General features: G+C 39.0%; 1 protein-coding gene across 1 annotated transcript; it reads left to right on the top strand.

Moving 5' to 3' along the window:
• Nucleotides 1–2,165: 2,165 nt before the first annotated feature.
• Nucleotides 2,166–3,085, top strand: LOC134216874 (uncharacterized). The gene is made up of 2 exons (XM_062695655.1): nt 2,166–2,471; nt 2,535–3,085. Exons 1-2 carry the CDS (start codon nt 2,253–2,255, stop codon nt 2,616–2,618), a joined length of 303 nt encoding a protein of 100 aa, XP_062551639.1. The 5' UTR covers nt 2,166–2,252; the 3' UTR covers nt 2,619–3,085.
• The last annotated feature ends 12,315 nt before the right edge of the window (nt 3,086–15,400 follow it).

Below are 15,400 nucleotides of genomic sequence, written 5' to 3'. Positions count from 1 at the left end.
TAAGTATTTAGACATTACATACTGAGCGACTCATCTCCCAATCCGCATTGGATTTTGTTAGCAATGTTGCCAACTACTGAGAATGCCCCCTCTGGTTCAACCAAAGTAGGACGAATGGTTCCAAGACTGTCAAAAATCAGTGTCAAATACTTGCCCTTAATCCCTTCCGATTTAGAGTAGGAGAATTTCTTATTTACGGATGCAAGGATCCTGGCGTCAACGTATTTGCCACCAGCAACGCACGTGTTTTGCTCTGCTATAGTCTCTTCACTACTTTTTCTTTAACCGATAAACCAGAAAAAAATCCATAGAGGCATCTTCTTCGTACCGATTGGCAGGTATGATCGTTGTCTCTGTTTCAACGATCGCATCAGGAATCATAAGACGCTTCAAGATCCCATTTGCTTGCTTAATAAAAGTAGCTCTGGATGCCTCGAAGAAAATGCCAAAATCGTTTCTGATTAATTGCTTCACGGCATAATTATTCAAAAAGAAAAAAAGATCGGCGTATTTGGATCGTCTCTCTTGGATATATTCCTTAAAAGTTAAAAGGTCCGAAATAGTGGCTTGATTTGATAATTGTTCCAACGTAAATTGGAACGCCACGTCGGCTTCATATAGAGTGCAGAACTCACAGAGCAGTTCCACAACAGCTTGAACAGGTTCGAGGGCTTGAATTACTTCAGCGTGCCTTGGCATCAGTCACTAATTCAAATTCTTTTCCGAATTCAGAACGGACAAAATCGTTTTTCACAGGAAAACAGGTCTCTGAAAAAAAAACTACTACTGCTCGTACCCTTTCCACAGTTTCATACATTGCGGGAAAATTCTCGACGATATCAACAATGTTCATTGAAGAAAAAGTCATTCACAGTTTGATAGATGGCTAAGATAATAAAGCAACAGGTATGATTAATGACGATATTGATCGATTTTTGTTGTAGCGTAAACTTCGTCAATGGTGCTTACTTGGGCAAAGTTGCTCATGCGCGCATTTAATTGCTGTATTTTATGCTCGATGAGTCTTTACTGCTTGTTAACGAATATTTGCCTCATCTATGCTGGATTTCCTGTTTATATGGGACAGATATGCGATTACAGGCAGTTGAGTTGATAAAAGTAGGTGAAAATAATTTGAGATTTTTTATATTGACAGCAAAATTTGAAATACCGAAAATACCGGTATTTTCCGTTTCGGTACCCAAAATTGGCCAGTAATACCGGTATTACCGGTTTCGGTAGTACCGGTTAGACCACCCTAAGCGTAACGCTCTCAATTTCCAAAAATCTAAATGACACCCAGTATTAGGGTGGCTCAAATCAGCATGAAAAAAAACTTTTTTCAATTTTTTGATGGGCCGCCCTCTTATTCGGTTCCATTTGAAGCCCTGATGCTCTGGACAAAATTTCAGCCAAATCGGTCAACGTTTGGGCGGTGCTGAACTCGTTGGAAGTTTATATGCAAAAATGTATACAGAAACATCCATAAACAGTGATTTGCGATTAGACGGCACAATTTAAGATTAAGAACTATGATATTCATTCAGATCATGAAGAATTTAATACAGAATGTTATGCTCAAAACCGCGAAAAGATTAGTGTTTTCCCGTCGAAGTTATTAGTATTTCTCTTTAGTATATCTCTCTCGCAAATTTCGTTATTTTTACCTTTGAATAGAAATAAATTCACCCATACAACACTCTAGTAAAATGCTAATATCTTTGCCTAATAAACTCTAATCTTCTCGCGGTTTTCAGCATAACATTTTGTATTTCTGAATGACTGTCATAGTTCTGCATTCTAAATTGTGCCGTTTAACTGCAAAGCACTGTTTTCCGATGTTTCTGCATACATTTTTCCATATAAACTTCCAACGAGTTTAGCACCGCCCAAACGTTGACCGATTTGGCTGAAATTTTGTCCAGAGCATCAGGGCATCAAATGAAACCGAATAAGAAGGCCCATCAAAAAATTCGAAAAAGTGTTTTTTGAGCCACCTTACCCAGTATAGTAAAGAAAGACGTAAGTCCTACGTCAAAATGAATCTTTATTAAAGAGATTTTTATACCGAGGCTGATTCGTCTCTTACCAATAAAAAAAATGCAAACTCAATAATCAACAGCCAATGACACTCAAATTTCCAAAAGCCGATGAATTATCTTCTCAAACAAAAGTGTCTGAGTTCACCAACACCTCGAATGCCTAACAGATAAGAGCATAGAGTTGGTTTATGCCGTTGTAACAGTTGAAACATGAAACTCCACAAGAACATAGTGTTGAATCTGCTCTTGCTGTTGTGCCTCTCTACAGTGCTTCCGGAATGTCTAGCACAAGAGGACGAAACCGTCACTGAAGCACTGACCACGACGAATCCAACCGTTGTCGCGGAAGAAGTCTCAGATGATTTGGATTCGCCAACCACCACCATTCCGGACGAAACGAATGGGGAACTAAATGAGAATGGGATTGCGGTAAGCTTGAACTTGATAGTTATTTCAGTTTTTATTTTTCATTTTAATAAATTAATTTTCCAGGTTACTAACATCTTAACTGCTCCGTGTCCTACGGGGTATAAACTCGACCAAAAAGGCGTTTGCAGGAAGGTCAGCGTGTTTTAAAGCACGACGAGCTTATTTTCTTATTCATTTAATGTTCATGACCGTGACCTCAAAAAAAAAAAATTAATAATGGGCAAGTGTGTGACATCATTCGATTACATTGAGAAGCAAGACGTGGATCAGAGTGTTCGGTTTTATTAAATCTACACATAATGAGATTACTTTCAAATGATTCTTAATACAAATTGAAGCAAATGGCCTAGTGTTTAACTTTGCATCTCCCCTTACGGTCTGGTGCTTGACCTGTAGGGCACACGACGGGTCCGTCCAATAGTGCAAATGGTTTTGGGATGTGAAGATTTGAGGTCTCGTCTTCAGTTTGAACCGACGCAGCTTCACGTTCAGGTGACACTGTTGTTTGTGTTTCTTCCAAAAGGTCAGGAGACTCCGTTGTTCTGCTTTCCACTTGTGGATAGATGTTGTAATAATAGCTAAACTGATATACAACTGGTCGCACGTAGTGATGATACTGTTGAGGTACAACGGGTTGACTGGCTTGAGGTATTACGAAGCACTGATATCCAAATAACAGCTGGACACTGACCACAACCACGATAACGGTTTTCATTTCTAGAGCAATTATTACTTAATTAATCGATAAGTTTGATTTCCAATTCAGTTGTGTTTATCACAGTTGATGTTGTACTGATTTGAGTTACCCAAGTCATACCCACTTATATTGGAGCCGTGCTCCGGCCATATCGACGATAGCTAATATTTACTTAAAGAATGATGACGAAAATCGAACTGTATTGAGCTATCTATAGCGTCATAAAACTTTGAAGGTGGTTAAATGTCTACGTCACATCAGAAAACAAACATTTCGTGACACTTCATGAATCGCGAATTCGATAAAAATTTGAGGATAGTTCCCAATCCAGTTTAGTCAGAACCTGGTTTTAGGACCATGACAGATAAGATCGACGGGTGCCTAAATTTAAAAGCGTCATCGAGCGCCACGCTATCTTCCCACTGGAGCCCCGCAAATCCTGCCCCAAAAATAAATGTTGATTCATCAAACATCTGGGCAACCAATTATAAAAGGCGTGCACATGAAGCTCTTAAACCACTACCTATATATGAGGCAGCAAATATAATTTTAGACAACGTGGACGGTGATTCCCGCATATTTTGATAAAAATAAACAAAAAAATCCAGATTGATCCACCCAGCGATGGTGATGCCTTTCACATGGATCATATAAGCTGTAAGTAGAGTACATACACTCATGCTTATTTACCTTCGCTACCATCTGCTTTCTTTATTTCCTTTCGAAGGTCTATTTTTTTACTTTGGTAAACTTTTTAATATACTATTTCTAACGCATTATGAAATTTAAAAAATCGATCTATGTCTGTCATTGCAAGCATTAATGTCTTGTGTACCGATCGTATTGATTAGAAAGTCGAAAATCCCTTCCATCCGAACGAAAGCTAGGACCCGATCATGAATCATGCACACCGTCCCCGGATTGGCAATCTAACGTTCTTGCCTGTAAGGCTACTCCAGTTTCGTTTCTGAAGTAATTGTACAGCCTTTCGTTACACCTTGGTGTACTAAAAAGACAAAAATGCTAAGTAATTGAGGCCCGTCGCGACTAAACTTGAAAGTTCAAGTAGGGCAGATACGATGTGTACTTTTATCAGTCGGTTTCAGGGGGGAAATCTCGGTCACGCGATTGGTGTTTGATCGAGGAGGAATCAGGTACTGAACTTTGATCGAGCATATATTTCTATACCGGGACGATAGCAAATTGTGACTAAACCAGAAGAAATTGCATCACTTTTTGAAAGTATGATTGATTGCAATAAACTGTGCAATTTAAAATATGGGAAATACATCTTTTGCTATTTATAGGAACCTCATTATTTTTTATCTGACCTTATGAATCCCCAACATCGTGGTTTTTAAGAATGCGTACCATTATCACACTTGCTTATCATATGTCTAGGATGAGCGAGTGGATAATGTCTCACCCACCTTTCAGACTATGAGCCCTATCATATGATACTGAGTAACTTGATCTCAAAGTTCATACATGATTTTCACTCGGAATAATGTATATGGTTTCATATCGGATCACCCATCTTCCAACGCGATTTTCAAACATTTTTTCAAACTACGGAGACAATCCATTTACATGACAGCTAAATCTGTCCGGTTGATGTCCTGCTTTCAGCATGTTTAAGCGCACGTCCAAATTGATGAAATGTCGACAAATCGATTGAACATAATCGAACTGTCCGAAATCCAACGTGGTATTAGTACTAATACTATATAGGAGTTGGACGGTTTTAAATGCGTAATTAATTTTCGCCATAAATACACTCAGTGAACTGGACTATAGAAGTTCATAATTAGCACCTTATGAATCTTTAACTGATTATTCCACCCACCAGTGCTTCATATATGTCACGCTTAACTTTTCAAAAGGACCTAAGTAACATTTTTTTCATGAAATAGTTTGAGTACTGCAATCAAAAGCTTTCATGTTGTTCTGTTGATTGCGCTATTCAAATTAATTCATGGGAAAAATGTTACTTAGGTCCTCTTGAAAAATAAAGCGAGATGTACTCAGTGAATACGCCTTACGGAGTATTCAAGCGTCGTAGGTGGGCGTGCCACCCAATGTTTGAGTTGTAACATTAAAAGAGAGAATCACCGTCTTCGACCAGAGGTCGTACTGACTGAACACTTAACATCTAGCATGAGACAATGGACAGGGCATTTACGAGTCACGAAAAGTTTTCTCCTCGCCAGGGCGGGAATCGAACCAACACTCCATAGCACATACGTCTAGATGATTGACGTCGAGAACAATCTGAGCGAACTGCGCACCCAGAGAAAACAATGGGGGAGGTTCCTTCATCAGTGCTGCCACCTGGAAAAGTTTAGAGAAAAAGTAGAACCATGGAAATTTGACATGGCATGATATAGAAAATGAGAATTAAAATGTCTCTAGAACGTTAAAGACATTTTTTGTCAAACAATTTTTAGTTTGTGGGGTTAGAAATTCAACAATCTTAAGGATTATCTGCTTTTTCGAGAAAAATATAAAAATCAAGATATCATGTCTATTTTGTGTGCTTTTAAAATTCTAACCCCGTAAACCAAGATTTTTTTGAGAAACGTCTTTCATTTTTGTTTTATAACAAAAATATACTTCATTTCCTATACCACACGGTGTGAAATTTCAATGATTCTACTTTTTCTCTCGATGACAGCTGGTGGTCTTCTCCTCCCCTATGGATCACCGATGAGACCTGGAGGAAGATAGAGGAGCGAAGAGAAGTCAAAGCCGCGATAGAGCGATCGAAAACCAGAGCAGCCAAAGTCTTAGCCCGTCAACGATACGCGGCTCTTGAGAAGGAAGTAAAACGCTCATGTCGACGGGACAAGCGAGCGTGGGCAGACTCTCTGGCCGACGAAGGAGAGAGAGCCGTCGCAACCGGAGACATTCGTCTCCTCTACGATATCTCACGACGCTTAAGCGCGGCGAAGATGAATTGACCGACCCAACTGACCAGCTGAAACGCTGGTTCGAGCACTTCGAACAACTTTTTCAAGTGCCAGCCAGGCCATCACCACCTCGGCATGATCTGCCTAGGATCCGACGTATAACACGCCTCAATACCGAAGCTCCATCACTGCTAGAGATTCAAACAGCCATCCAAAGCATGAAATCGAATAAAACCCCAGGGGTCGATCCCCAACAAACAACGACAAGCTACAAATAAGCATCTAAGTTGAATTATTGTTTATTTATGATCTTCATAGATGAATAAAATGGATCCTGAATAATTCGCTAGACAGGTTTCATTTCAGCATTTGATTCAACTAATATTCGACTTGGCCTATTTATTTATTTACCACCTTTATTTGAAGTCGAACTAACGTTTTAGTTTTATCACATTTCAGCAGATTGGAGAAGTTCATCAATGTGCTGAACTAATGATTTTCTAAATTCTCTGTTCGACTATGATGTGATGCTCTAAAAGGGTGGTCGAATTGAGTTTGAGAAGTAGATTAATAAGCAAGCATTAGACATTCTTCTTAACCTTTGTCCTTCTTAACCATTGGATTTCACCTTTGTCGGATCTATCGCACAGTGGAAGAAAACATTATAGGTAATAGGTTATGCTTTTTCCGTTTGAAAGAAAATCGCGATGGCTGGAATTGATGATATTTGGACAGGAAAATAATGATTTATTTTCAAGAACACTCAGGCTTTTTATATTCGTGGGGCAATTCATAATTATTTCGTGATACATAATTAATTCCTGATCTATAAAGGTGTTGGAGATTATAACCAACAAAATTGCTGGAGCAATGAAAAAAATGTATGCAGTTGTTTTAAAGTTGTGCGGAAACGAACACAAACAAATTCATATAAAATCGACCATATTGCATATTTGTTACAGATTTTATATGTACTAGTTGTTTTTCTAAATGTAAATAAATTTCGATATGTGTAGTTATTTAATTGCTGCATGTGTGGTATTGATGGCACAATCATATCGCAGCCGGTTATTCAGAGATTCCGAGCAAGTTCGAAAATAAGTCCATTAAATTTTCATAAACTTATTGTAGATCCAGTTGAAAACCGAACTGAGCTCTCGCGACAATCACATTTTCTCCCATTTCCGAATGTAGCAACTGCATCGCGAGTGGTGCGCAGGATGGCGCACGGCTGTGGCATAGATGCGCACTACTCGCGATGCAGTTGCGACATCCGGAAATGGGAGAAGATACGATTGTCGCGAGAGCTCAGTTCGGTTTTCAACTGGATCTACAATATCGTTTTGACGTTATTTTCATATATTTTTCCGAAGTGTTCGATGGTTATGACTGGCTGAACAATGGTAGAAATAAAAATCTTCTACAGTTATTAACAAACTGTAGTTTGACAGATTGACTAGTTGAATAAGAGTCCAATCATGATTCATATTCAGCCATACGATTATTTATGCTTGCGTCGAGAAGGCCATAACTTACAAATCAAGGATGGCGCGGATGACAACGTTACCGGCGGATGATCAAATGTCAACATTTCGAGACCCGATTTAGGAAAATTTTAAAATGATTATATGAAAATAGCAAATTTCATCAACATACGTTCTATAAAGATCTTGATGATGTTATACTTAATACGTTATTATTTTCGAAATATTTACATGTAGCTGAATTAAGGCTAAGTAAAGTGCTTATTAAAGATTTAACAAATCAGGTAATAAAGTTGTTTTCCAAAATTAGATGTTGTAGCTGTATAACTTCTCCAAAATTGTGTGAACAAAGCCTGAACAGAAGTTGCGATAAGAAATAATACAGACATTATTCAACACAGTGCTGAATTGAATCATCACACTGATGCTGGTTAAACTAGTGAATGTTTGTTGGGTCGCATATCAGCCGAGATGCTCAAAGCTGACCCCATGACATCCTCTCAACTACTGCATCGTTTATTTCGTAATATCTGGGACACAGCAACTTTCCCGGTCGACTGGATGCAAGGTATCTTAGTGAAGGTGCCCAAAAAGGGTGACCTGACTGTATGCGATAACTGGCGAGGCATTATGTTGCTGTGTATCGTTCTCAAAGTTCTGTGCAAAATTATCCTAGCCCGGATTCAGGAGAAGATCGATGCGACTCTCCGGCGGCAGCAGGCCGGATTCCGTGCCGGAAGATCCTGTGTGGACCATATTGTCACGCTCCGCATAATTCTGGAGCAGGTCAACGAATTCCAAGAGTCCCTTTACTTGGTATTCATTGACTACGAAAAAGCTTTCGACCGTCTCAATCACGAGAATATGTGGGGCGCCCTGAGACGTAAGGGGGTTCCTGAGAAAATTATCGGCCTCATCGAAGCACAATACGAGGCCTTTTCGTGTAGAGTGCTGCACAATGGGGTCCTGTCCGACCCTATCCGGGTCGTAGCTGGTGTGAGGCAAGGATGTATTCTATCACCGTTACTGTTCCTCATCGTAATCGATGAGATTCTGGTAGATGCGATTGACCGTGAACCAAACCGCGGGCTGTTATGGCATCTTATAACCATGGAGCACCTAAACGACTTCGAATTGTCTGATGACGTTGCACTCCTCGCGCAATGGCGCTCTGATATGCAGAGTAAGCTCAACGACCTTGCCGAGCGCTCCTCCTCGGCAGGTTTAGTCATCAACGTCAACAAAACCAAATCGTTGGATGTAAACACGGTGACTCCTTCCAGTTTCACAGTAGCCGGTCAACCAGTGGAGAATGTTGAAAGCTTCCAATATCTTGGTAGCCAAATGGCGTCAGACGGCGGTACCAAGATCGACATAGGCGCACGGATCAAGAAAGCAAGGGCTGCCTTTGCGAGTTTAAGAAATATCTGGAACAACAAGCAGATAAGTGAATGCACCAAAATACGAATTTTCAACTCTAACGTGAAATCTGTGCTGTTATACGCTAGCGAAACATGGTGTGTATCAGTGGAGAACACTCAACGGCTGCAGGTGTTCATTAACAGATGCCTGCGGTATATAATTCGGGCCTGGTGGCCTCACAACTAGATCTCAAACAAAGAGCTCCATCGTCGTTATCACCAGAGGCCGATAGCAACAGAAATTCGGGATCGGAAGTGGGGCTGGGTCAGCCACACTCTACGTAGGGGCGGAAACGAAATCTGTAAACAAGCATTAGACTGGAACCCAGCGGGACATCGCAGTAGAGGCAGACCCAGAGGCTCATGGCGGCGAAGCCTCAATAAAGAAATAAAAGAAGTCGACCGAAATCTAACCTGGCAACAGGTTAAAGCGATAGCCGGGCAACGCTCAGTATGGTGATCTTTCAAGTCGGCCCTTTGCACCACCGGAGGTGTACAGGATCCATAAGTAAGTAAGTAAGTAAGTTCTTGGTCTAGCTACATAGAAATTTCCTCTCGTTCTCGTACTATGAGTATGTATATCTTGTAATTCAATTAATCTAATGTTCGATTTAACAATATTGCATTTAATTAGTAAAGTGTTGTACATATGTAGCAAATTCAATGACAGGACTTCTGCTGAATATAAACTTACAGTGGGCGAAAGTCGGGGAAGATCACGAATAATTTTTATCGCTCTATTTTGTAAAACTTTTAGTACGTTTAGATTGGTTGCTGCAGCTGATCCCCAAATTGTGATCATGTAAGATAGATGTGGCAAAATGAAAGAATTGTACAGCAACTAGCTGTACTTAAGCAGTTCCTTGCTTTCCCAAGAGCAAAAACGATTGGTGTGATTTTATTTTTTACCTTATTAATATGTTTTTGCCAGTTTAGATTTTTATCTATAACAAGACCTAAATAATCTACTTCAGAAACTTGAGATAAAGGTTCATTGTTTATAAACAATTCAATAAACGGATTTACATTTTGTAAAGTGAATATCATATAATTAGACTTTTTGCTATCTATCTCCATTTTATTCATACGAAACCAATGTGGAAGTAAGTTAAGGTCATATTGCATCGTAGAATATTTAAATCTTTTGTTTTATATTTACATACTGCATCGTCTGCGTAACATTGTAGTTTTCCCCTTAGGGGCACATTAAATATGTCATTTATAAAAATATTGAAAAGTATGGGGCCTAAAATCGACCCTTGAGGCACGCCGGACTTTATTGTTAATGGTTCGCTAACGAGGCCATTTACTTGGCATTGTTGCTCTCTGTTTGAAAGGTAGGATTTAATCAAATCTACCGCTGATGAAGTGAAACAGTACATATCTAATTTTGTTAACAATAGATCATGAGGAATACAATCAAAAGCCTTTCGCAAGTCAATGAAAATGCATCCTACGTACTCTCCTTGATCTAAACCAGTCACTATGAAATGCAAGAGTTCCAGTGAAGCAGTCTCAGTACTTTTTTTTGGGTAAAAGGCCAAACTGGCTTTTATTCAAAAGATCATGCTGTAAAAGATATTTTTTTATTTGTTCATTAATAATATATTCAGGAATCTCCGAAAGTGCCGGTAAAATAGAAACGGGTCGGTAGTTTGTTTTTTTGGACTTATCTCCGGATTTGTAAAGCGGAACAATCTTTGCCATTTTCAAAATATTTCAAAATCGAAGTTTAAATCATATTATTCACAAGCTCCGTAATTTTCGGCGTGATGATGTTTGTACATTTTTGAAGAAATTTTACTGAGATATTATCTACAACCACTGTTGCCCCGGATTTCAAAGACTTTATAACATTGGCGATTTTTTCTGCTCCTATCGTTGAAAATGAAAAAAAGAACGTCAGGTCTTGTATGTACATAAGTTAAACAATTACACAGGGGAATAAAATTTAACCTTTTGCGGGTCCTCAGAACCAATTGATGTGTCTTCAGTAGATTTTGGCTCGCTGAATCCGAACTTGTCCTCAGATATGTCTAACACGTCCAAATTTTGAGATATAGCTTTGAAGCATTTGAAGAAATTGGCATTTTTCGAAGGTCTTCCATGAAGTATATAAACATAATTTTTGGTCAAGCAATACCCGAAACGGTATAAGCACATCTGATCTAATGAGTTTCCATCAGATTTGCACGTTACAATTGTTTTCTATTCGGTTTTCCTTGAATTTAATTTCAGTGAATTTAATTTAAAAATATTCCATGCAAGTCGGTTTCAAAAAATTGCATGCAAACGCCATCACCACCAGTTCGAAGCACCCCTATGAAACGGCAATAAACACACGAAGTCAGAATGTCGAAGTCGGATGCGTAAGCGGCATGTGTTGTATTGTTAAATTATATTCAACGAGATGTATTGCATTGTTGCGTGATTCTCGACGTGATTAATTGGCGCTTTGATGTTGCATGAAGAAGAAGAAGAAGCAGAAAGATGATATTTAAAAAATTTCGCGCGAGAAAACATACAAAGATATCTCTGAAATTCTAAAGGCAATCTAATTAAAAACGGTAAACAGTACGGGGTTGGACTTTTCTTATATGTACTGTGTATTAAGTATGATATCACAGAGTAAAAATTGAAATTGAAATATTGTGTTTATTGTGCAGTAGAAAACAAGCCTAACCCCGTACTGCTTACCGTTTTTAATTAAATTGCTTCTAGAATTTTAAAGAAGAGTTTCAAAAATTTCTTCGTATGTTTTCCCGTGCGAATATTTTTGATTATCATCTTTCTGCTTCTTCTTCTTCATGCAACATTAAAGCGCCAATCGCCAATTCTCTCGCGGCAGTATGAACGGAGCTTAAAATAGGAAAGGCAACACTAGCGCCACCCAATCGGTAGACAGCTTCAAGAACTACATCTCATTTCAGGGGGGTGGTTCGAAGCCACCAAAAATTCAACAACATGCGGCCAGAGGAACTAGGATATGAAAATGTTGAATGAAGTATAGAGATACTATTCAGTTTGTAAATATATATTTCTTTCGATTTTTAATAAAATATCCATTTTTTTTTCATTTTATGCTCAACATTTCTCCTCCTCCTAAAATGTTATTCTGCTCGATTTCTGGTTGTTTTTTTTTTCGATCGATCAACTTCCAATAACCACACGTAATCTGTTATCATGTTGCAATTGTGTTGTGCTAGAATATAGTGCGAACATGATGATCCAGAAAGTTCCTTTCTTTTAATCAACAAGTAAACAGATCGGATTGCAATTTGAACAAATTCTAATCCTCTTCTAGATCCTCTACCAGAGCATTCAAGCAACATTGACTAATAAAATACATTCAAGCACTTCTTCAATAAGTTGAAACTTAAACATTTTGTAACATCATCGTAAATTTTCTCATCCATTGTTTTGTTAAATTAGAGAAATATCAGAGTGTGACATGTTGAACAGCACACAAGTGGAGCGTAGCCCAAGTTTTTTTTTTCCCTGGCGCATGACTTTGCGTCTTAGCACATAACAAAGCTTGATAAAACTAGTGAACTTTTTCCCGTTTCACTGTTAAAAACTTACCATAGATAAAAGAAATTGTATTGGGTTTATTGCAAAATCCACGCAACATTTTCAACGCGAATCAAATAAAAAGTCCCTCACGCACGAGTAGGTTGTTTTAAGGTAAGCCGTGCTGGAAAATGACCAAAATTCTACACGCAAAAAAAGCGTTCATGAATTCGTGAACTAACGAGTTCACGGTGTATTTTTTCGGGAACAATAGTCACGGATTCGGGAATACAGTCACGTTTTCTGGAACGTTCTGGAAAACGTGACTGGTGTTCCCGAATCCATGAATTAAATCACGGTAAATTTTTGATGGTGTGGGCCCTTCTTAGCCGTGCGGTAAGATGCGCGGCTAAAAAGCAAGACCATGCTGAGAGTGGCTGGGTTCGATTCCCGGTGCCGGTCTAGACAATTTTCGGATTGAAAATTGTCTCGACTTCCCTGGGCATAAAAGTATCATCGTGTTAGCCTCATGATATACGAATGCAGAAATGGTAACTTGGCTTAGAAACCTTGCAGTTAATAACTGTGAAAGTGCTTAATGAACACTAAGCTGCGAGGCGGCAATGTCCCAGTGGGGGATGTAATGCCAATGAAGAAGAAGAAGAAGAAGAAGAAGAAGAAGAGGAAGAAGAAGAAGAAGAAAAAGAAGAATTATTTTTGATGGTTCTTGAATTCGGGAACGCTTTTTTTGCGTGTAAAATCCAAGCCTCGGCCCATTCCACCTTTGATCCCACTAGACAATAATGGCTCTATGGATCGCTTGATAACTCCTGCAGAGAAGGTCGCTGAATAGGTCTTCACTTCGTCAGCTCACACAATCTTGGGCAGAACATCGTCAGTCCACACGAAGCAGCCGTCAACGAGCATGCTAGCAACATCCATTTGATTCTCAACGACTTCTCGGAGGAGTTGGAGATCTCAGCTGGCGAATTGACGTATAGGCCCCATGCTTCGATAGCATCCTGAATCTCGAGCTCAAACACATGACTGCTCCGTTCTTTGAGCACCTCTCGCTGATTTTAAATCAGTGTCTCCGGCTCAGCTACTTCCCATCGTCCTGGAACTCAGCGAAAGTCATCCCCATCCGGAAGCCTGGGAAGAATCCTTCCTCCCCCAAAAGATATCGTCCCATCAGCCTTCTCTCAGAATTATTCAAGCTATTCCAAAAAGCTATTCATCACCGGTTACTTGAGTCTGCCGAAAGTCTCAACATCTTGTTCTAGGAACAGTTTGGTTTCCGACGCGGTCGATCAACTGTACATCAACTGACTCGAGTTACCAACGTCCTCAGACGGAACAAGTTTGTCTCAATAACATTCGCCATGGCCTTACTCGATGTCGAGAAGGCATTTGACAATGTATGGCATGATGGCCTGGTGTACAAACTACAACGCTACAATCTTCCCAGCTACCTGATGAAAATCATCAACAATTATAATCATCATGTTGTAGTACATGTTTGGTTTCATCACCAACATTGGTTTGACATTTGTAGTACCGGTACTTTGGCTGCCAGATCGAAGTAACCAAGATGTTAGTCACGCGAACAGGAACGACATTAGCAATCTAATACTCTTGAATCAACTCTCTGAACAATATGAAATCCCAGTGAAATCCAATAGGTACGTTGAAAATAGTTTTATTAAAGTTGTATGGCCCTGCTGATCCCTAATTGTCTTATTTAACTTAAGTTTGAAAAGACTGTTTGGAAACTACTTGAAAAGACAATCTTGTTCTCCACAATTTTATTGTTCCTTGTCCGCCTTGCCACCAAATAATAGGGGAGGAATATCCGGAAGATCACATTGTTGGCCATAAATGCCTTCAAGATACGAATCTAAGTAAGGTTTGAAGTTCCACTGATGGTTGGGTAAATCTTTGACAGGTTCAGAACAGCGAATGGTGTTTTGTGGAGCTATTTGAATTCAATATCTCATACAAAACAAAACTAAAGAAAAGTTTGTTTGGAGTATCGATCTTTTGAACAATTTTTATTCTGCTATTGGTTTCTTTATCCTCTATCCTACCTCAGAAATGTAGTCCGTAGAAAAAAAAATGATAATAAATAAATATAAAGTTTTGTATTCGATATTTTGTTTCCATGTCTTCCCTTTTTACCATGATTTGGGCAAATTGTCCTTCTTTGCGAAAATTTCATATGTTCAGCCGATTTGGCTATGGAATGCGTACTTTTTGCTGTTTGAAATTGTGCTACTAGTGGGGTAAAATTTGTGCAAATCAGGGATGTTTTGCAAAATTTAATCATGTACTCTATAACTTTACACATATCTAAACATGTAATAGGATTTGTATTCATATTGATTTAGTTTAATCTCCTTAATTTAATCTTAAGTTATCGATTGAAACCGGTATTTTACACTACTTCAAAAACCTGGAATCTCGATATATTTTCTATCCTATATTCTGAAACAAAATTTAATATTCGGAAACAAACACTCCAACCCGCACGTGATCCTGACAATACAAAACCGATCGACAGTCTCGCACGGTCGCTCGACAAAGAATGCATTGATTGCAAGTGGTCAGCGGAACCTCATCTCAGTGTAGTTAAATACTTAACCGAACCAAATAAACCATGAAGTTGACAATCACGTCAAACAAAAATATTACTTTTTGCATGCTTAATATGCGGAAAATTCAAACGGGGGATGATGTTTGCTGGTATTGCTGGATAGCAGCTTAGTACACCGGAAGCATAACACGAATACACTATTGTTGGTTCTGATCTCAACGTGGCGCTAGTCATTAAACGTATTTTGCCAAAATGTCTCTCAACGAGCTTCACTTGGCTGTTTATCATGCAACATGTTGTAGAGCATGTTTTGTT

Source organism: Armigeres subalbatus, chromosome 2 (assembly GCF_024139115.2).
Source record: "Armigeres subalbatus isolate Guangzhou_Male chromosome 2, GZ_Asu_2, whole genome shotgun sequence".
Taxonomy (NCBI): domain Eukaryota; kingdom Metazoa; phylum Arthropoda; class Insecta; order Diptera; family Culicidae; genus Armigeres; species Armigeres subalbatus.
The sequence above is the reverse complement of the archived record's forward strand: the minus strand, read 5'-3'. Positions and strand labels throughout refer to the sequence as shown.

What these genes read in the sequence shown, in the direction of transcription:
- LOC134216874 (XM_062695655.1), top strand. Translation starts at nt 2,253, where the DNA reads ATGAAACTCCACAAGAACATAGTGTTGAATCTGCTCTTGCTGTTGTGC. An exon ending in TAAATGAGAATGGGATTGCG is followed by an intron (nt 2,472 to 2,534) that starts GTAAGCTTGAAC and finishes TTAATTTTCCAG; the next exon opens with GTTACTAACATCTTAACTGC.